This window comes from Palaemon carinicauda, chromosome 37, assembly GCF_036898095.1.
Source record: "Palaemon carinicauda isolate YSFRI2023 chromosome 37, ASM3689809v2, whole genome shotgun sequence".
Taxonomy (NCBI): domain Eukaryota; kingdom Metazoa; phylum Arthropoda; class Malacostraca; order Decapoda; family Palaemonidae; genus Palaemon; species Palaemon carinicauda.
The window spans coordinates 22,407,031-22,431,192 of NC_090761.1; the positions used below are offsets into that span (position 1 = coordinate 22,407,031).

The following is a 24,162-nucleotide window of genomic DNA, read 5'->3' on the forward strand; positions in this document are numbered from 1 at the left end:
GTCTAAGGAGGGAGGCGTAGACTTGGGTTCTTCTATGTCGGAGTGCGGATCGTCCAAATGCGCAGCTTCGTCGTCATCAGATACTCCTTCATCCGAATGCTGAGGAGGAAGTGGCAAAGGTGGAGCAGAAAGCTGAACGGCTGAATCCGGCAGCACGGGTGCATGCGTAGCTGCACTGGATCCAACATCATGCCGCTGCTGGTCAGTCTGAGAGCTGGTAACAACAAAAGCGGAGTGCTGGTGTGTGGGAAGGACTGCCGTGGGTTGCGGAGACTGCCGCATTGCGTCAAAACACGGCAGCTTGACAGCACCTTCCCACTGCTGATGCGGTAGCTCACGCATGTCGGCTAACGTCAACATGCGTCTGGCAGGGTCGACTGCGCATCGGTGGTGGAGCTCTCACAGGCGGAGTGTGGGAGCAGGCAGCCGCAGTATCTGCTGAGCGCACAACCGTGGCAGGTTGTAGGTTAACAGGTGCAGTGTCAACCTTCTCAGCACGATACTCCTGCATGAAGGAAGCAAGCTGAGACTGCATAGTCTGCAGCATAGACCACTTAGGGTCTACCGTGGTAGGTGCGGCAACAGACGGAGTGATTGCCTGCTGCGGAACCACTCTACCTCTCTTGGGAGGTGTGCAGTCTTCGGAAGACTGCGGCGAGTCCGAACTGACCCAGTGGCTACACCTGGGCCGTTGGACTCGCTCGGAAGGGACCTTGCGCTTGAGAGGTCGTGAGACCTTGGTCCAACGTTTCTTCCTAGAAACTTCTTCCACAGACGAGGAATGAATGGGCTCACTCGTCTGTTTGTGGATGGGACGATCTCTGCCAGATACGTCCGCAACCACTGAGGGTACATCCGTACGCTGATCAAGGCCTGTCGAACCCTTTGGTCCTTCGACATTGCTTCTCCCCTGGGCTTGGGAGCTTGCAAGAGGTCCCCGACTGGGAGGACGACTGGCACGAACAGATGCACCCTCATGCGTAACACTGACACTGACACTTTTCACCGCACTTGCACTCACTACACTTCCCACTGCACTTTTCTCTTTCAACTCTTTGACATCGGCCAAAAGTTGATTCCGGTCATTAGCTAATGACTCCACTCTGTCACCAAGAGCCTGAATGGCCCGCATCATGTCCGCCATCGAGGGTTGAGCACTAGTAGCAGGGTCGGGAGTCACCACTACAGGGGAAGGAATAGGTTGAGGGGCATGGGGAGAGGAAAAATCAAAAGAGCGAGACGAACTCCTCCTGATCCTATCCTTCTCTAGCCTACGTGCATTCTTAAGGAATTCATTAAAATCAAATTCCGAAAGCCCAGCGCACTCCTCACATCGATCTTCCAATTGACAGGATTTACCCCTACAATTGGAACAAACGGTGTGAGGATCTATAGAGGCCTTCGGAAGACGCCTAGAACAGTCCCTAGCGCTACACTGCCTGTACTTAGGGACTTGAGAATGGTCAGACATCTTGAATTCTTGAATTAGCCAAGGGGGGAATCCAAAATCTATCAAAGTCGTCAACAATTAATCCAAAACTAATCAAAAAAGCTTGATAAGTTAATGATAATAACTCCTGAACAGCGAAAGCTAATATCTAGAGCGAATACATCACCAAAAAGCGTGAAAACAACTCCAGAAACAACAGCGTATCCAAGTAGGTCTTGCCGGTGGCACGACAGAGGAAAAATTGGTTCTTGTTGACAAGAAGTACCTGAGTACCTACTCGACAGATGGCGCTGTTGTTGTACACCCCCACCTGTATAGCGATCGCTGGCGTATCCCGACCTTAGGTTTTTTCTGTCGGGCAACAGAGTTGCAGCTACATGATCATCGGGTAAGATTAATATTGAAAATTCTTTTTTAAATAATACCATATATTACCGTGTAAAGGATGACCCCATGTAAAGGCCGAACCTCAAAGTTTTCTTTAAAAAAGCAAGCGTTTTTATCATATAATCCATGTAATCGGCAAACGGCAATTTCAAGGCCAGTCTAATGCTACTACACTTTTACTATAAATCTTACCACACATATTATAATTTTTGTTGTTGTTATTGTTATATATTTATGTTTTTAGTTTATAAAATAAGGTGCATTTCTGTTCAAGAAAGTATAAAACTAAAACGATTCGTGAGTCTGAACACAGTGTTCACATCATTCACCCAATATATACATATCGTCATTCCTAACCTTCTTCCTCCTATTCTCATTTAATATTTGGCAACTTCAAAAACATGTTTTTGCAATAAAGATTAAATCAAATATTCTTATCTTTTAATAAACATACAACTATATAATTGTAATATGCATATATGATTCTAAGTCAACCCTTGCAAACTGCTATGTAAAATTATCTTTCTCGATAACTAGTAGTACAGATATGCCCCATTGCCACAGTCCATAAATGACAAACAACCATTTTTATACTGCAGTTGCTGCTTACCTACTAACTACCATGAATTTCAAGTTTACTAAAAAAGTTTTTTCCTTTGTTTAAACTTGTTTGCATCATTGTTTTCCCGTATACCAGGGTGAGATACCGAAAACCTGCAAATTTTGAGGTTTCGGACAACCACCACTACTGCCATCTCTTAGTAAATAATGTAAATATTCATAGTTGTCCGAAAATGGAGTTTTTATGATAAAACAAAGTTTTATGAATACTTACCTGGCAGTTATATATATATAGCTGATATCTCTAAATCGGCAGAATTTTTCAAAACGAGGCAACCGCCTTGTGGTGGTTGGGAGGTAGGTGGTAACACCCGTCACAGGGTGGTCCAAGGAATCATTCCCGTGTCCAAGACTTCAGTTCATCTATGCCCGACCTGTCTCCTGAGGGGAGGTGGGTGGGCCTTCGAATATATATATAACTGCCAGGTAAGTATTCATAAAACTTTGTTTTATCATAAAAACTCCATTTTTATGAATAGTACTTACCTGGCAGTTATATATATATATTGTAGCTGATTCACACATTTGGAGGAGGGAAACAGACAGTGAACATCGTTGGGGAATCAACAAAAGAGTTGTAGGAGATAAAAACACCTTGATTCCTTGCCTGCTAAGGTAGCTGATTTCAAAGGTACAGCCTCTAGAGTGGCTTTCCCTTAGGAGTGTTTATCCAGGAGTAAGCCTGCAATGCTGCAAAAAACTCAATCGAGTCTGTCAAAGGGATAAGACCAACAACTTGACTAGACTTCAGAAACTACCTTCGCCCCATATAATAAAAACTGCAACCTTACTAAAACTAACCACCTAACCCTGCAACATAGACAAACTATCTATCTAGACTGAGGGAACCGCACCACAAGACGAAGTCCTCAGACTATCATAAAAACACAAACCCTCATACATGCATATAAACCAAGGTTGAGTGAGGTTATTAACTCCTTTGCCTAATACAGAAACCGCAGCTATGTATGGGCCCAAGGTATAGCACTTGCCAAAGTCTACTCTCACCTCTCTAAGTTAATGAGAAGCGAAGACAGAGTTGCTCCTCCAGAAAATTGCATCCATGAATAGCCTAACTAACATATATTCCTGATATGCCAGAGAGGTAGCAATGGCTCTCACTTCGTGAGCCCGTAATTTCAACAGGGCGAAGTGTTCCTCCTCACATAAGAGGTGGGCTTCCCTAATTTTCTCCCTCAGGAAAAAGGACAAAGCATTCTTAGACAGGGGTTTTTGGCGGATCTTTCACTGAACACCATAACAAGTTGGATGCACAGCTCACGTTCATAGTGTGAGCCAAAAAAAAAAACTTTGAGGGACCTAACTGAGCAGAGGAGTCTTACCTTCTCTCGACCCACTAGGTTCGTGAGGTTAATGACATCAAACGTCGTAGGACAGGGTTACGAAGGGTTCTCGCTCTTTACGAGAAAGATGAACCTTAAGGCACAAACTGCCCTATCCTAATTGAAGCTCACCCTCTTCCCAATGGCCTGGACTTCGCTGACCTTTTGGCATTCGCTAGAGTCATAAGGAAGAGGGTTTTCTTCGCTACAACTCGAAGAGAGGCTAGCGAGATAGGTTCAAATTTCTTGGAGCACAGAAACTTAAACACCACATCCAGGTTTAAGAGTACCTATTACGTCGTCTGAAAAGACCCAATGAGGTCCTGCAAATCTTTATTTTGGGACAACTCTAGGCCTCTATGCCTAAAGACGGCCGAGAGCATACTGCTGTATCCATTGATGGTAGATACAGCCAGCTTAGCATCCTGTCTGAGGTACAAGAAGTAGTCTGCAATCTGGCTCAGAGAGGTAGTGGATGAGGAAAACTTGTGCCGCCTGCACCAAGCTCTAAAGGTCTCCCACCTAGATTGGTAGACTCTTTGTGAAGAGATCCTCCTTGCTCTGGCGATAGATTTCGTCGCTTGTGCCGAAAAGCCTCGAGATCTGACAAGCTTCTAGTCAGTCTGAAGGAAGTCAGTTGAGAGCAAGGTGGGTTAGATGATACCTCTCGAAGTGGGGCTGTTTGAGAAGATCTAGACTTGCCGAAGTCTTCTTGGGAAGTCCATCAACATGCCCATCACTTCCGAAAACCATTCCCTAGCAGGCCAGAATGGAGCCGCTAGGATTATTCGCCCCGAATCGAGGAGAGCGAATTTCCTGAAGACCAGATTGATGATCTCTAACGGGGGCAACGCAAACATGTCCACCCCCGTCCAATCCATCAAGAAGGAGTCCACTGCTACAGCTTCCTCGTCCGGGACTAGGGAGCAGCAGTAGGGGATCCTCTTCTTCCAGTTGGAGGCAAAAAAGGTCTGTTACAGGTCTACCCCACAACATCCAGAGACTGACAGACTTGCGGGTTGAGAGACCATTCTGAGGGAAAAACAAGTCTCTTCCTGCTGAGCATGTTTGCCCCGATGTTTCTTGCCCTAGAACAAACCTCCTTTCTAGATCCAAGAGATCAGAATGAAGGCGTCCTTGATCTCGACACACGATTCGACTAGTGTCATCACGAAGTCCTAGATTCTCATGTTCAAAGTCATGCCTCATGCTAGAACTTTGACGTCGAGCATCCTGAAAGACGAGGCGCCGATCGTCCTGTAAGACGTGGAGCCTGTAAGACGTGGAGCCGAGAGGTTAACAGAGCGAGACGCTGAACGTTCTAAAAGACGTGGTGCTGAGCGTCCTGGTGTCAGAAGAGACTCTTCTAGTTGACAGGAAGACCTAATTATTTGATAGGCTCAACGTTATCTAAAAATCCAGATACAGGGATGCTCTGATTTCTCTAGAGTGCAGTATTCTGCTACATTAAGCAAAAGTTACGTGAACATAAGAGGGGCGGAGCTGAGACCAAAACACACGGCCCGAAACTGACCCATTCTACACCCGTTCTTTCTAGTAAACAAACCTCAGATAAAGTTTGATTGCATAGCCTGCCACTTAGACTCCTCTCTAGAACTGGGAGAGAGAATCGTTGTAGCTAAAAACTAAAGGAGGTTTCCCTATAAAAGGAAAACGTAATCCTCCTTCAGAAGAAGTACTGACCAAAGGTCTGCTCCCCTCTTCTCCAAAGATTTTGATGTCTCCATGGAGAACTTTGACTTCTGAACGAAGGCGTAAAGAGCAATTACGTCCAGGACCGGACAAAAGACTCCCTCTCCCAAAAGAGAGACATTGAAGTTGCAAAGTCGGTTAGGCAGAAAAGTCTTATCGGAGTAACTAACAAAGGAGGATTCACTAGGAAAAAGATTTCGCATCCATCCTTAGTAAAAACACGGACCAAAGGTCTGCTCCTTTCCTCTCCCAGGCTCGCCAGAAGTAGCAAAGTCTGGCTCCTACTGTTGATAGTTCGGTTAGAGAAAAAGCATGCAGAAAATTTCTTGCTGATTAAGACACCAAAACCTGTCTTTGACCAACTCTTGAGGGAGAAGAGAGAAAGAAAAAAGGAGAAGAACGTACCTTAATTATGACCTCTGATTTCAAAATTATCCAGCCTCATTGCCTGTATTCCTTAAGAGACTCAGCAAACCACCAAGGGGGCCGTAAAAAATCTCTGTGGGGCTGCCACAAGGTCTTCGACCTAAACGTGGCTAGACCTCCACCCTTGCTATCCTGGCCTATCTGATAAGGAAGCTGGCATCAAAGGTTTCTGTTTTAAGAAACAAAAATTAATATATTCTTAAAGCTCCATTAATGACCACGTGAAAACTCAGAGGGTGGGGAACATGGAGCAACAGAACTTAGGATCTTCTCCTTCTGTTACCCTCAAATAATTCAACAGGGGGAGAGTGATCACTAAAGTCATCCTTGACAAAGATCTTATAAGACGTGAAAGACGAGGCTGCCCCCGCCCCGAAAGACGAGGCTGCCCCCGCCCCGAAAGACGAGGCTGCCCCCGCCCCGAAAGACGAGGCTGCCCCCGCCCCGAAAGACGAGGCTGCCCCCGCCCCGAAAGACGAGGCTGCCCCCGCCCCGAAAGACGAGGCTGCCCCCGCCCCGAAAGACGAGGCTGCCCCCGCCCCGAAAGACGAGGCTGCCCCCGCCCCGAAAGACGAGGCTGCCCCCGCCCCGAAAGACGAGGCTGCCCCCGCCCCGAAAGACGAGGCTGCCCCCGCCCCGAAAGACGAGGCTGCCCCCGCCCCCAAAGACGAGGCTGCACCCGCCCCCAAAGACGAGGCTGCACCCGCCCCCAAAGACGAGGCTGCACCCGCCCCCAAAGACGAGGCTGCACCAGCCCCCAAAGACGAGGCTGCACCCGCCCCCAAAGACGAGGCTGCACCCGCTCCGAAAGACGAGGCTGCACCCGCCCCCAAAGACGAGGCAGCATTCGCCCCGAAAGACGAGGCTCCATTCGTCCCGAAAGACGAGGCAGCATTCGCCCTGAAAGACGAGGCTGCATTCGTCCTGTCTTGAAAGACTTAGCGCTGAGCGTTAAGGCAAAATGATATTCATTATGCCGCTCGGCGCGTTCGGTTCCGACCAAAGGGTTCATAAGGCTGACTGGCGCTCTGGGACAAAACCCGAGTCAATGATGGTTTGTAAGCATTGATATTATCAGCGAATATCTATGACTTAAAGTACTGTATTGCCATTAAAATCAAAAGTGATGCAATGCGAAACTCTAAAAGTAGTGTAAGAATCTTAACGTTCAACGCTCTTTGCTTTCCCATGGCAAGGGCGAGCATTCTTGGGAACGTTAACAGGAACGCTCGCAAGGGCGTTTGCTCGAGAGCGAACGCCTCTCGTTTCCTTTCGCCGATCGACGTTCCTTCTCCCATGGGCCAGGGAGCTTGGAAGAGGTCTAAGGCTAGGAAAACGACGTCCACTGTGCTGAAAGAATCCAATGCCTAATTTAGCACTGAAACTTGCACTATTAAACTCTTACACAAAAGACCATAATTAGTCCTGCCCGTTGTGAGAGAACTTATTCTGCTGCCACGGGCTTGAATGAGAAAGCAATATCGTCTCTAGTACTTGCTATATAAACTGTAACAAAATATTTTTATAAAATATTAAACTGACATTTCCATAATAAAATAAACTTTCAAACATACTTACCCGGCGGCCACAAAAAGAAAAAACCCCCGGGCAAGAGTTGAGATTAAAAATAGATGTTGAACACACTCACCTGGTAGTTACATATAACCACCGGTAAAATTAAATGTCATAAATACCTACCCGGTAGTTACATACAAACGCCGGGAAAGTTATACGTTAAAGATTAAAATGAACAGAAAATGGGAAAACAAATGTAATCCACAATTAATTCAAAGGGTTTTCAAAAACAAGCGAGTTGTAATGATAAAAAGAACAGATATAGCAATAACGTATCTATATATATAAATGTAAACAATAGGAACATATAAATGAAAATACTAAAACTAGAATTCCCATATCGTTGTTGTTGGAGTATTATAGCCAAAACTTTAATTCCCATATCGAAAAGAACGCTACCAAGGCAAGTTGGGACTGTATCGATAGTAACGAGAACTAACAGCGTAAATTAACCATACGCTAGTTCTATTTAAATTATGAAATTAGATCGATGATTTAAAGAACGAATACTAAATGGACAAATATTTCTTTAAAATTTTACATTAAAAGTAAAAAACTTATATAAGTGGAATTCCTCCCATTCTTTACAAGAAAAAACATATAAAAGAGAATTTGCAAGTCATACAATGAAGATTAAGTCACACGACTGTGACGTCATAGAGTTGGCGTAACGTATTTCCGTCATCAGGATTAAAAACTTTGCCCCTAAAATATAGTGCACAAACAAAAATTAAGTTTTCACTCGTGATAAACAAAGTAAATAGTACAATAAAAATAACAAAACACGATTGCCAAATCCCTAAATCAGTGTATTTCACCAAACGAAGTCCAAAAAAGCGAAGAAGGGAAAAAGATTCGAAAAACTCTCAATGGTGGACCGACGATGTTTTCGATCCAGCCGGCAGAGATGAACTGAAGTCTTGGACACGGGAATGATTCCTTGGACCACCCTGTGACGGGTGTTACCACCTACCTCCCAACCACCACAAGGCGGTTGCCTCGTTTTGAAAAATTCTGCCGATTTAGAGATATCAGCTATATATATATAAATGCCAGGTAAGTACTATTCATAAAACAAGTTTTTGGTGACGAAGTATTGTAAGAGAAAAATAATTCTTATTCTTATTTTACTTAAATGCACTACTATAGAGTATGATTATACTGAGCATATCATACAATGTTCAGTCAATCCTTCCTGACTACTATGCAAGTAAAAATATTAATTACCGGTACAAATATGGCAAATTCAAGGTTTCGGACAATTAGGCTACCCTACGAAGTTACCAATAGATTCACACAACTGAGCCCGAGTACAGTACTATTAATGAATAACGATAAAATTGCTGGTAAATATTCATATTTTACTCAAACAAAAAGCTATACTCTATATCGAAATTAAAATAAGTATATTATAGGATTTTAAGTCAATCCTTCCAAACTACTTCCTATTAATGAACCCTATGCAATTAGAATACCGTAACACCACAACAAAGGTAAAAAAAATAAACATTTTCATAATTCAAAAAGTACCCCTCGTGTAATGGGCAAACCGACTTTTTTCTTCCAAATCTGGTCTTAAAATTTTGCCCTTTACACAGTAATATATGGTATTTCAAATCTCTAAAATTCAGCGTATACTTGCATTTATCAAGACGTGGATTGCATTAGGTATGTAAATTCCCTTTTATTTTTATGGTAAAAATTGTTTTGCTTTAGAAGCATTTTGGGTTGTGAGCTTGCCCCTAATATGGATTAAACCACATGAGAAACCAGGAGTAACTGAAGGACCAGTCAGATAGGGCAAAAGAAAAGTAGGAAGACATTAAAAAGCTCCTTTAGAGTCAACGGAGGTGCATTCCCCTAAAGACACTAAAGAATGCTATCAAGCCTTCTTCTTCATCCTCTTAGATCTGTCACACTACAATGGAGGGCATACCTGTTTTCAAGCATTCACCCTAAAAATAACTATGCACTTTAGAAAAAGTGCATATGGTGATCTACCAGCAGGATTGACATTAACCTACTACACATCATACCCTTACCTGGACACTTCATTTCCCCCTTTTAGGTATCCCTATTAAAAAGCATCCAAATCCTAAAAAAAAACACAAAACAGTTTGCAACATGAGTACAGCTCAGGACATCAGTATGCAATGTTAGTAACTAAAATGACTTGATTATATCAAACAAGTGAGTAAGATCCCTCATTCACCTGTCATTTGATAACCACCAAGTCAAGTTTCAAGGGCCTTTTCCAGCATATAAGCTTAATCATCTCTACATATGGACAAAGTTTGTATTCAGCAAGACCCAATAGAAAAAATAAATACCTGTAGAATGCCAGCCTCCACAAGATATAGACTTAATGTAAAGACCATGAAGGTTTTCTACTTGCAAGGGAACATCAGAGAAATGCAGCTCTCCTGTCCCTAATTGACCACGCCTGAGAAAAACAAGACAGTAATAAAATAGAACGAAATAAATAATTTTAGATGAAAGGGCTGCATATCAAATACCTTAACCACAATGCACTAAATATTTCAAGATATTTATACAAAGTAAACAATTCTACATCATAAAAAACATGACAAGACTGTTCTGACGAAATGTTTACACCAGATTTTTAGTTCATAAAATTGTCGATAGAAGTTCTCTTTAAATAATTGAAAAATTGTCATTAGCATCAAAACCACACTCTATGAAATGGCAATGGTACTTTTTGTCTAAGAAAAGCCCCCAAGTGAAATTTGAAATCTAATTTTGATTCCTCAACGCCTACCTATGAACAACCATTAAATATACAGCAGATATGGCAAAAAAAATTAATACCTTTGGTTTGCAAAAAATTTCCAAAATAATTTGTATTTTTCCTAGCTATGAGAACCTAAGTCTTTTTACAATTTCCAAAAAAACTTGTATTCTTCCTAACTATGGAATCCCAAGTCTTTTAAACTATGAGTTTGATTCCGTAACAGCTGGCAAAGCCATTGAACTACTAAAATGGTTTTTAAGTAACACCATGTAGGTGAGGAAAACCGGGTCAAGCAAATTTCGGCCCCCAGCCTCATGAGTAAGAGGGAAAATTGAAGGGGTAAATATGCTATAAGACCTCGGGTTTGTATAGCAAGAAAATCTAAAATCTATACTTTGAAATTTTATTTTTGTTCTATGTGACTATAACCCTTCATCCTTATAATAAGGAAACCCGTCCCTTGGTGGAAGGCATTCTCAATGATCTGGACTGGTAGAAGCTTTCACTCAGGAATATGCCATTCTTACTGGTACCAAGTCCGAAGCAGAGGAGATTACTTCAATAACCTCATAATCAGCAATGTATAGATGTAGCAGCTGTTAGGTACTTGGCTAATAATGTGAAACTTGTGCTGGGTTACAGATGATATTCATATACCAGGTTAGGCAAAACCACATTGAAAGAGTCAAACCATGGGTAATGTGAATCAAGGGGTTTGGTAGACACTTGCCCATCCTCCCTTTTCTTGTAAGATGATGGAAGAGTTGTCTCTATAACAGATCTCTGTCAAATTATAAAGCTTACCTATACAGTATCAAGCACCTAATTCACCATGTAATGGTTCGGAAAACTGCATCCCCTTCAATTCTAACCTCATACCACATTATCTTTGTCCAATGAGGGAGCTAGGAGAACTACATAACTTGTTGAGCAACCAGCAAAGGACTCATGGTAAAAAAAATTGTCCAATGACTTTTGGATAATACCACATAGGTAAAAGCAGGTGAAGGTGGTCTAGATTATTGATTCTTCAGACACCCACCTTCAATACCTAAGATACTGATTGGTTCTTCAGAAAGGCTACTAATGTGGTGATACCCTTGACTTCATGAGTTATTCCGAGTTAGACTATTGTTCCCCAAGCAGGCAACGCATAAGCTTACTGCATCACTTCACAAAAGCAGAAAGACAATATTGTTGGATACCTCATTCTTTTTGTTCCGAGTGCTAAGGAAGAGTCTGCAATACTAAGGACTGATGTGAAAAGTCCTCTTCAAGTAGAATAAAAAAGCAGTGACTGGCATGAGAACATCTCCTCAAGATCCCCATCAACAAGGTATCAGAAGGAGGAGGGTATCAAGAAGGACTTAAAAATGGGTACAAAGACTGGTGGATTCTAGGGCTTAGCCACAAAGTTAGGCACAAAGACAAACATGACAGAACCCCATCCCTCCAAGAGTTCTAAGGACAATGTTCATCTCTCACTTTGAGGGACCCGAGTGTCCAGGCCAGGCAAAGTAAGACAAGGCAAGACAAAGCAAGGCAAGTTCCTTATGAGCATAGGCAGTTCCTAAGAGGAGAGATTAAAGCCTTTCAGTCTAAATACCTGACTCAAATATAAGCAACAGCCTTTCATGGCTGACTAAGAAACGCTTCTCACAGTGGCAGTAGAGGAGGAAGTCCACAACCTGATGAGGAGCAACTACAACTAAAAGACCACATCCCTAGGACACCAATGGCATAAGAGAACCTACTCTCCTTTGCAGACAGCTTCAGAGGACATTCACAAGTATGCAAACATTTCTCTTGAAGCCAAGCAAGAATATCCTCCTGTACTGTCATGAAGTGCATGTGACTCTCCCAAACCAGGATAAAACACTCACATGAACAATTCAAACCACAGAGCCTCAAACTGGTAAGCTACGCACTTGCAGATGAAGTGGAGTTACTCAAGAAAAGACTGATGGACAAGTATCAGGAAATTCAAGTTCTTCAAGAACATCAAAAGTATGTCGATGACTCGCCCCCATCCACCAGTTGACTTTTCTACCAGGAAGAGTTGGCTATAGAAGCCATCAGAATAGTCCTAACCCTTCAAAGTTAAGGTTTTCCATGATCCTGCATGGTACTTCTGGAACACCATTGATACATGCAAGAAGGAGGGAGTGGGTGATCCTGGAGGATGGTAAGTAACCATCTCGACCCTCAATACCCAAGGCTCAGCTTGTTGGGCTACCATTTTGCCCAAGGGTATGGCAGGCATCCCTTACTTACATTACCTCAGAAGAAGGGGGTATTGCCTACTTCAACTTCCCCCCTTACCATCTTCCTCTTTCCACCCTACAGTGGGCAACTCATTTTGCTAAGAAGAAATTCCTCAAGCTCCCTGCTGGGGTTGTTAGAGAGCCAGAGCTCTCCTCACATATGAGCTGAAAAGCACGAACGCCCACAAATGGCTTGGCCACAGTCACCTTTGAAGGACCCGATCTGAAGACAACAACCGCACAGCGAATAAAGAAATGCTGATATTTGGTCTTCCACTATTCCACCACCATCTCCATGTTACTCTCCAAAAAGAGTAACAGCAATCAAAGCACGATATCCTCCTTAGAGATGCTGCACTATTGAAGTTAAGTTATTGAAGTAAGAGCAACAACACAGCAACCTTGTATTGAAGTTAAGTTATTGAAGTAAGAGCAACAACACCGCAACCTTCCTAACACAATATTGACCCTCAGACTGATTGTCTAGAGTGCAAAGAAGGAAACAGCCCTTCCCCAGACAAGATCTACTTTCAGAACTTAGTCAAGCCATCAAAAATCCCTAAACTTGTGCTACAAGCAAATTTCACAACCATGACCAATGTTTACATCAAAATTAACCCTGAAATTAGTTATTAGGTCCTTTGACTGGCCAGACAGTACTACAATGGACCCCTCTTTCTGGTTATGGCTCATTGTTTTCCTTTGCCCACACACACCAAATAGTCTGGCCTATTCTTTCAACATTCTCCTCTGTCCTCATACACCTGACAACACTGAGATTATCAAACAATTCTTCTTCACTCAACGGTTAACTACTGCACTATAAGTTTTCAGTGGCTACTTTCCTCTTGGTAAGTGTAGCTATGGAAAGCAGCTTTTCTAGGAGGACAGTAAAAAATCAAACTATTATTCTCTAGTCTTTGGTAGTGCCTTAGCATCTGTACCATGGTCTTCCAGTGTCTTGGGGTAGAGTTCTCTGGCTTGAGGGTACTCTCGAGCACACTTTTGTATCGTATTTCTCTTCCTCCTGTTTTTTGAAGTTTCTATAGATTGTACATGAAAGATTTATTCTAATGTTACTGCTATTAAAATATGTCATTTTAATTGTTCATTACTTCTCTTGTTTATTCATTTCCTAATTTCCTTTCCTCACTGGACTATTTTTCCTGTTGGAGCCCTTGGGCTTATAGCATCCTTCTTCCCAACTATGGTATTAGCTTTGCTAGTAATAATAAAGTAGAAGTGGATTTCATGACCATGAGTTTGGTGCAGAAAATGAGCTACCTTCTGCTCACACTTATTTCAAAGAAATACCTAAGGATGACAATGCTCCCTTGCAGGAGAGACACAAGACCTTGCCCTACCAGAACAATAATACTGAGGGTCCCAGACTTGGGAAGCAATGGGTACATTATGCTTTATCGGCTCCTACATGGTGATTTAGGCATTGCCTCCTACATTACTAGATGCATTTCTCTAGAGTTTTTAAAGGCTTACCGTACCCGTTTAACCCTTTTAATCTGTGCCAAAATATCTCCTCTCCTAGAGGCAATACAGTATATTAAATCTCTTTTGCCTTTTTGGATTATCTTATGCCTATGGACCTGTGCATTTTTAATTTACTTGCTTTTGCTTTAATGTATCTACTAGTATATTCCAAGCTTGCAAGAGAGAGAGAGAGAAGAGAGAGAGAGAGAGAGAGAGAGAGAGAGAGAGAGAGAGAGAGAGAGAGAGAGAGAGAGAGAGAGAGAGAGAGAGAGAGAGAGAGCTACTAGCATTTCAAATGGATTGTGTATATGTAGGCAGTGAGAGAACAGCATATACAGTATATACATAAGTTACACAAATAGAATTATTGGCAGCCATTTAATTTATCAATGCATATTGTATAGTCACTCATTTCTTCCCATTCTGAGTATTCATAACACTTTTTATATTCTCTTACAGTACCTTCTTTTTTACACATTTAATATAGCATTGCAATTTATTTGGAATGTTCTTTAGTTTTTTTTCTCTTAGGCTTGGTATCTGTTTTAATCATCAAAATATCATATACCTTTGCATGAATGCCATACCTGATGAAAAATATCTACATTTGATTTATTGTCTTCATGAATATGAAGAACGTAGAGGAGAGGTCCCCTTTTTTTGTTTCTTTTGTTTGATATCGGCTACCCCCAAAACTCGGGGAAGTGCCTTGGTATATGTATGTATGTATAAATAATTGTCAAAACAAAAAGATAATTATTTGGGTCATGACTGTTATATTGATAAAAATATACATGGATTTATTACTGCTCTCAAGAGATCTTTTTGGGGATTTCTCCTTTTCCAATAAGCTAGTCTTTTATAACAGCCTTTCAGTCAGATGCAATAGGCAGATTGTTGATTTGGAAAGAGTAATAAGAGCATTGTCAACCAATATGATTGACAATAGCGGTATATTTAGAATTAACCCGGAAATGAACTACTTATATACTGTATGATTCATTTGGTTTTAATAATTGCCATCATAATTGGCCTGGAAAACAAGTTCACAATCTGGAATAAAACTGTTTTTTGGTACCAGTATATAAGAATTAAGCAACTACCTTTCCTAGCTGAGGTCAGCTTAACACCTGAGATAGAAACTGGCAGTGTTGTAGAATTTATTTACCACATTTATAGGAAGAAAAATTTTGCTTTATTGCTGTTAAAAGATAGGGAATTAGGAGGGCATTTAATTGGCAAAAATGTATCGGAAACCAATTACAGTATATTTACATTGTATAACTTATGCTGCCTTCATATACCATACAATACAACAGGAGTGGGATTATCTAATGTGACAACATCAGTCACTGACCATGCCCTACCCTTTTCGCCATGATGCGGCCGATACAGAGGCATGTCTATAGACAATTGCACTGCCACTGGGAACAATATGGCCGAAGCTAGTGCTCAGCACAAAATACTCACAAATAGTGTCCTTAGAATGTCCAAAGATAGCCACAGACTCTTTAGACATTAATCATCTATAACCATGGCCAATTAAGGACAAGGCAAGACTGGATACCAAAGGTGTGAATCCCTGACTGAATTATCTCTATAAATTAGGGCCATAACCAATGGTGTATGGACATTGAAAGGCCATTTAGTCCCCATGTGCAAATGGTGGAATACCACACAGTTGCATTATGAAGTAAAAGTAATTAGGTTGGAAACCAAGATGGAAGAATGGACTCGTGAACAGAGGTATGGCAGAAGACTAAAAAGTCTCTGTACTATGGTCTTCTACGGTCTTGGGTTAGAGTTCTTTTGCTTGAGGGTACACTCTGACACACCATTCTATCTTATTTCTCTCCTCTTATTTCATTGAAGTTTTTATAGTTTATATATAAAATATTTATTTTAATTGCTTTTACTGTTCTTAAATAATTTATTTTAATTGTTAATTAACTCTCTTATTTACTTGTTTCATTTCCTTAATGGGCTATTTTCTCTGTTGGAGCCCCTGAGCTTATAGCATCTTGCTTTTCCAACTAGGGTTGTAGCTTAGCAAGTAATAATAATAATAATAATAATCTAGGGAATAGAAGCTGCAATGACCATCAATTAATTCCTACAGTGCACTAATGGTACTATCCTTGATGATTAATTCACCACTGGAGGAGATATTCACACCTGACAGACCAGACCCACACACCGAGCTTCAGTTGCAGTAATCCTCCTCATTACACTTTCTTTCTGTGGACTGTGCCAGGTAAATTTGAACAGGAGAAACTGGACAGGCATGAGAGGAAGAGAGAAAAGAACCAAAAAGAAGTGTATCCCTTTAAAGATGCTGTCAAAAGATTCTTAGATTTTTCCTCTACCTGCATAGACTACAGCATACACTCCTCACCAAAGGAACTTAGGACACAAAAATGCCCAACATAAAGAACAAAAATATTGGGGATCGATGGACATGTCTAACATTATACAGTACTCCATATGATTCACTTTTCTTCAACAGGGCACAGCCTAAAACTAAGAGGACCAATATCACATACACTTGCAAGATATAATGCAAAATGCAAAGTACAATTGAAATTTAACATCAGACTCCACTTTCACTAACAACAAAAAATAGTTAGCATATAAGTAAACTTTTAATAATTCAATGAAAAAAAATATAAACAATGTTTACTTACATTCCACCTCCCCAAGCATAGACTTGACCATTTGTAGTAAGCACCATACAATGTTCCTTTCCTAATGCTATTTCTGAGACTTGTTGCCTGCCAACTTGTACTGGAATATTACTGCTGTAAGCAACTCCATCTGATTAAAGAAAAAACACATAAATATTCATGCCACACCACAAGATTTTTCAGATCTCTACAATAAAAAATTAAGAGCTGGTATGATCAAAGGATATCAACATAAAAAATGATCATCATCATGAAACATTGATACTTTCATGAGTTATTTAACCATTAATATCATGCAGGGTTATGTGCTATCAATTATATTTTTAGGAAAAGTACTCACCACTGTCAATAGCAAGTAATGCATTGTCTTCAATATTCAACTTCTGGAAAATTCTCTGGGACTGTTTTAATTTCTTAGTCTCCTTGTTATCTAAGGATGAGGAACTACTGCAAGCATCTGAAATAAGCCCAGAGTCTACTGCTACAAGTTCTAGATCAAGTTCTTGTAATTTTTTACATTTAGACTTTTTATCAATGTTCCTCCTTTCATTTTTGTTCTGTACAGTTTTTAAGTTTCTTTCCACATTTCCCCCCTCATGCTCTTCTGGTAACTGAACAGAGTCACCATGACTTTTTCCTAAATCTTTATCTTGAAAATCCCATTGAGAATCTTCTTGTTGTCTTTGAAAAGAGATCAGTCTCCATTTGCTTTCTTTATCCCATAATACAACTGACCCTGTTTCTGTGATAGCTGCTGCTCGATTTTCACTTATAGCCACCTGAAAAAACAAAATTGCTATATGACAACTGATTATCATATATCCAAAGATTTTAAGCAAAAACATCAAGATCTGAAAGTACACAAAAAGGTAAAACATATCTAACTAAAATATTAATAACCTAACTTTTGCGATAAAATCACATAATTCGATACTTATCCATAACTCATATGGCTTATCTATTTAGAAGCATAAACTAGCAAAATCCTACATGCATAGACAATAGCATCAATAATTACCAATCAAGAGATTGTGATGGTCCTATTAGGTTCCCCCTAGAGATCGTTGTGTGTTTGGTCAAGCCTATACCAGTAAGGTAGTAAAAACCAGGCCAATCTATATGGGAGTAAGCAGTGATATATAAATCTTTTAATTAGAAAATTAGTTTTATTTCAATGATACTTACCCAAATTCATAAGACAAACTTCCAAATTATTCCAATTGGTGAGGCATTGGCAGTCCAAATCTGAGAATCTCATCACCCATGACTTACTTGAATATATTCTCACATTAGCAGATTTCAACAACAGATATGCTGTATAGGAAGAATGTGGACAACCTTCTCTTTTCTTAGGGTATGAGAATGAACAAAAGTAAATTGTTATATAAATCTGTAGCCAATCATTTGGTTGGTTTTAACCAAAAGAGGCACAGACCAACCCTTTTCTACATAAGTAGAGTTTTTAACCTATTATTCCCAGAAACTTTACACTACTCAGGATGCAAATACCAGACCTATTATGTGAGTGAAATAACACAGAAAAACTACTACAAACATTACTACGGTAGAAAAAGAAGCAATTTTTATACTGGTATAACCTTTGATTCAGACAGGGAAGGAAAGGAAGGATACTACAGATAAGAAACACCATGTTTTGAAATGTCTGGTATAATAATTCTTTGGCAAAGGTTGAAACCAAAGAACTTGAACTTGCCTTTCAAATTACTGGAATAAATCTTCACTTAAAGGGTGAAAAACCCCCAAATCAAATTCAAGCTTTAGGGTTAAGAGAAGTAAGATAATAAATATTGTCATACCTCTGAAAACAAGAATTTAAATAAAATTCTTCGCATCAGGTGGTAGGAAAGAGACAATTCTAAAGCAAAGCCATTAAACAGGAACTACCCCTTTGGCAGTCTTAAAGGCACATGAAGAGCGAGAAGCCTTTCCCCTACACAATGTAGAAGAGACCCCTCTGGTCCTACTCTGTGCCCCTGGTGACTGTGCCTGCTAAAACGTTTACCTTGTTTGAAATGGACTTTCCTCTCAGCTTTATCACATCAGCTACAAACTTGCTTACCCAATTGTAGGATCAAAGTCACAACAGTGAAGTTGTCATTTTTCAATGTTTCCTGGTATCCAGTCAAACTCTATTAGGAAGCTTTCAAAGTTAAAAGCATTGGTTGGATTTTCAGTAAGTTGATATCCAGGTGTTACAGCTCCTCAAGTGTGCCCCACCTTCCTTGGATACATCTGTAAACAGTGGGACCCCTGGAAGTGGGGAATCAAGTGGAACTCCCTTGGAGGGGATCTCGTCAATCAGCAACTGGACCCGATCATCCAATGTTCCTGTTCCATTGAAATCCAGAGATAGGAAAATTACTGGTTGCCGACCATAAGCATCCATCAACCCTGAAACAATCAAGGTATAGGAACATAGGTCATACAATTATTCCAATGATGGCAGGAAACTCAAAAGACACTGACATCTATGTGCCGGAAGTTCTTGGTTGCATTAGCTTCCTCGGTTTGCTCATACAATCGTTCAATGTGTTATCAGCATACTTTAGTCCTTTATCTTCTGCTCAGCCATGAGACTGCAATTACCAATTGAACATTATTCTCAGATCATGGTCAAAAGAAAGCTGACTGTCTTGGTCCTGAAGCAAGATAGGCAAGTCAATCATTGTGAAAACCCAAGGGGTGAATCTCTTTCGAGGAGGCACTAAAAGAGGTAAGCATGAACTCTTGGTAGAAGTTGAACTTCCAGGTTTGGACTGGTAACTAAAGCCCTGAGAAGGTACTTTACTTCCTATTGAACTGAAAGACGGGTATCTACTGTAAATGCAAGAATTCTTCAGGTTCAATAAGAAGTCTTCTCCCTGATGGCAGAACGTACGGTACTTGCTGCCATCATCTTAAATGGAGTCAAAGAAGGGGAATAGATCAGTCCCCAGGTACCAATCTATTTTTTCACTGGAAAACTTGACTGTAAAGACCTGAAGAACTATCTTGAAGACTTTGAGTGCATTCTTCTCCTTCGTGTTCCTTCAGGACCAACAGGCCCACTGGTAACTAGCTGCAGCTTCAGAAAGGCCCTTGCCTTCTGCCTGGGAAGACTAAGTCAGACTAAGTCTGATTAATTCTTCTGCTCTTCAAGAATGTAGAATTCCAGGTTAAGGGGAAGTATATAAGTCCAAAAGTCCAACATGCAGCTGCTCAGGCTTATCCTGGAAGCAGCTTCCGTGGCAGCAGATTTCAGACCCCAGAACGATATCCCCAATGTCTAACAGTTCCATTGGGTCACTGTTATCGGGGCTGCAATCACTGAATCAATGGACAGTGGAGAAGGTCCACCTTTTCTGATAAGAAGTGGAAGAAGGGAGGCCTCCTTCATCCCTACCGTGGGTGCAGTCGCTGGTCGGTAACATCATGAGCAGGAAATCCCAAAACTGTTCGGGGAGATAGTTTCCGGTGGAAACCCATCCTGGAACAAGACGGCACACAGGTAGGGGAAGTAGCATGTGACAATATTTCATAATGCGGGAAGGTTCTCTACATTCCTCACTTCTCTTGAGAAGCTTTTTATTCCTACCAGCAATGCATGTGCATATTTTCATTAGAAACCAATAACAGGCAGTGGGTGCATGAGCACTAGTATCACGTAACTATACATTTATTAGGGGATGGGTCTCAACCTACATTGCAAATAAGGCAAGAACTTACGAGGATCCCTTCAAAGAATGGAAACATTCTTAATACCACACTATCTCTTCCACAGAGAAGAAACAGTAGGAGTCACACACACGTAGTCTAATAACAGATCTTCCAAAACTTCTTCAATGACATCATCATCTCAACGTTTCTTCAAAGAATCCTTCCTCCCTTTAGGATAGTCACCAGATGGTCTGCGAACAGAATGAAGCAATCGATTGCTTGACTTTGGCTGGAGAGGATTATTGCCACAGATTGTGCGAGCACAATGTGGCATCTTGGTTCTTGTATGAGTGCAGAAATTGGACCTGAGAAGTCAGCTGTTCCATTCCATAAAGCATTAATGACTTGGAAGACCTTAGTGTCTCTGAAACTCTCCAGACTAGGGAAGATGGCATGTCTTGTCTTTGGCCAGATTCATGGAGCGGTAAGATCTAGGTCACGGAACAGTTTTGGCCCATCAGAGAATCTCTTTGAAATATTTCTGGTCTCGTAGTGCTGGGAAGGAACAGAAAACAGGTGTACCAATTCCCTGGCAACTTGAAAGTAGCGATTATCTGAAGAACAAAAGCAAGTTCTGTTTGGTGAGGTTCCCGATCGCCTCGTTCCCAATCATATGATTCTCAATCACGGTTACTGTTCATATTATTCCTGATCATGGCATGCTACCAATCAGGCGGGATACAATAACCATGGAGAACAAGAGTGAGAAGACTTGTTTTGCCAGGAGAGACCCACAATCGGAACGTTCTCATGAAGACGAAACACAAAGGGAAAGAGCATGGGAAACGTCGGCACTCATGAATGGAAGATCTCATAGCCCATAATGTAAGTATGAAGAGAACGATCATAGGTTCGTCTTCCACAGGTATGGTGTACTGGAAAAGCTGGAACGAAGCAAATACCAGAGGTTCCGTAACCGTCAATTCACTGAAGAGCAGGGGCAGGTATACAATCATGTAGTGTCCAACAAGGGAAGTGAATCCTTGAACCACATTCAGAAAAATTCCAGAAACGAAACCTCTCGTCTTGCATATAAGAACGAAACCTCTCGTCTTGCATGTGAGTTAAGAGTAAATGACTCCTATCAATCGGATTTGCTAGACTTCTCCAATGATGTCTTCTACTCAATTCTTCTACAGAAGATGCAGCAAAGACTCAGCAAATATGAGGCAATGGAAAAGGGAGAACCTGAATTTTATCTCCTCCAGAGTCATGCAGGCTGATAATGATGCAATCACAGAGAAACAGACCACAGCAGCATAACCAGGTGACACATCCTTAGCATACATACATACATACATATACCAAAGGCACTTCCCCCAATTTTGGGGGGTAGCCGACAACAACAAGAAACAAAACAAAAAGGGGACCTCTACTCTCTACGTTCCTCCAGCCTAACCAGGGACTCAGCCGAGTTCAGCTGGTACTGCTAGGGTGCCACAGCCCAACCTCCCACATTTCCACCACAGATGAAGCTTCATACTGCTGAGTCCCCTACTGCTGCTACCTCCGCGGTCATCTAAGGCACCGGAGGAAGCAGCAGGGCCTACCGGAACTGCGTCACAATCGCTCGCCATTCATTCCTATTTCTAGCACGCTCTCTTGCCTCTCTCACATCTATCCTCCTATCACCCAGAGCTTTCTTCACACCATCCATCCACCCAAACCTTGGCCTTCCTCTTGTACTTCTCCCATCAACTCTTGCATTCATCACCTTCTTTAGCAGACAGCCATTTTCCATTCTCTCAACATGGCCAAACCACCTCAACACATTCATATCCACTCTAGCCGCTAACTCACTTCTTACACCCGTTCTCACCCTCACCACTTCGTTCCTAACCCTATCTACTCGAGATACACCAGCCATACTCCTCAGACACTTCATCTCAAACACATTCAATTTCTGTCTCTCCATCACTTTCATTCCCCACAACTCCGATCCATACATCACAGTTGGTACAATCACTTTCTCATATAGAACTCTCTTTACATTCATGCCCAATCCTCTATTTTTTACTACTCCCTTAACTGCCCCCAACACTTTGCAACCTTCATTCACTCTCTGACGTACATCTGCTTCCACTCCACCATTTGCTGCAACAGCAGACCCCAAGTACTTAAACTGATCCACCTCCTCAAGTAACTCTCCATTCAACATGACATTCAACCTTGCACCACCTTCCCTTCTCGTACATCTCATAACCTTACTCTTACCCACATTAACTCTCAACTTCCTTCTCTCACACACCCTTCCAAATTCTGTCACTAGTCGGTCAAGCTTCTCTTCTGTGTCTGCCACCAGTACAGTATCATCCGCAAACAACAACTGATTTACCTCCCATTCATGATCATTCTCGCCTACCAGTTTTAAACCTCGTCCAAGCACTCTAGCATTCACCTCTCTCACCACTCCATCAACATACAAGTTAAACAACCACGGCGACATCACACATCCCTGTCTCAGCCCCACTCTCACCGGAAACCAATCGCTCACCTCATTTCCTATTCTAACACATGCTTTACTACCTGTGTAGAAACTTTTCACTGCTTGCAACAACCTTCCACCAACTCCATATAACCTCATCACATTCCACATTGCTTCCCTATCAACTCTATCATATGCTTTCTCCAGATCCATAAACGCAACATACACCTCCTTACCTTTTGCTAAATATTTCTCGCATATCTGCCTAACTGTAAAAATCTGATTCATACAACCCCTACCTCTTCTAAAACCACCCTGTACTTCCAAGATTGCATTCTCTGTTTTATCCTTAATCCTATTAATCAGTATTCTACCATACACTTTTCCAACTACACTCAACAAACTAATACCTCTTGAATTACAACACTCATGCACATCTCCCTTACCCTTATATAGTGGTACAATACATGCACAGACCCAATCTACTGGTACCATTGACAACACAAAACACACATTAAACAATCTCACCAACCATTCAAGTACAGTCACACCCCCTTCCTTCAACATCTCAGCTTTCACACCATCCATACCCGATGCTTTTCCTACTCTCGTTTCATCTAGTGCTCTCCTCACTTCCTCTATTGTAATCTCTCTCTCATTCTCATCTCCCATCACTGGCACCTCAACACCTGGAACCGCAATTATATCTGCCTCCCTATCATCCTCAACATTCAGCAAACTTTCAAAATATTCCGCCCACCTTTTCCTTACCTCCTCTCCTTTTAACAACCTTCCATTTCCATCTTTCACTGTCTCTTCAATTCTTGCGCCGGCCTTCCTTACTCTCTTCACTTCTTTCCAAAACTTCTTCTTATTCTCTTCATATGACTGATCCAGTCCCTGACCCCACCTCAGGTCAGCTGCCCTCTTTTCCTCACGTACCTTGCGCTTTACTTCCACCTTTTTCTCTCTATATTTTTCATACTTCTCTATACTATTACTCTGCAGCCATTCTTCAAAAGCCCTCTTTTTCTCTTCCACTTTTACCTTCACTCCTTCATTCCACCATTCACTGCCCTTCCTCATGCTGCCTCCAACAACCTTCTTGCCACATACATCACTTGCAATCCCAACAAAATTTTCTTTTGCTAACTTCCACTCCTCCTCTAAATTACCAGTTTCTCTTACTCTCACCTCGTCATATGCCATTTTCAACCTTTCCTGATATTTACTTTTTACCCCCGGTTTTATTAGCTCTTCAACCCTCACTAGCTCCCTTTTACATCCACCTACTCTATTCCCCCACTCTTTTGCTAC

The 24,162-nt window shown here is 41.5% G+C and overlaps 1 protein-coding gene across 1 annotated transcript in view; it reads right to left on the reverse strand.

The window, feature by feature from the left end:
- LOC137629494 (probable E3 ubiquitin-protein ligase HERC3) overlaps window positions 1–24,162 on the reverse strand; it is a 105,086-nt gene that overhangs the window by 45,187 nt on the left and 35,737 nt on the right. Inside the window, exons 3-5 of the mRNA XM_068360847.1 lie at window positions 17,044–17,482; window positions 16,704–16,833; window positions 9,846–9,958 (exon numbers count right to left, since the gene is read on the reverse strand). Coding sequence (XP_068216948.1) covers window positions 9,846–9,958; window positions 16,704–16,833; window positions 17,044–17,482 — 682 coding nt within the window. The remainder of the gene's footprint in view (window positions 1–9,845; window positions 9,959–16,703; window positions 16,834–17,043; window positions 17,483–24,162) is intronic.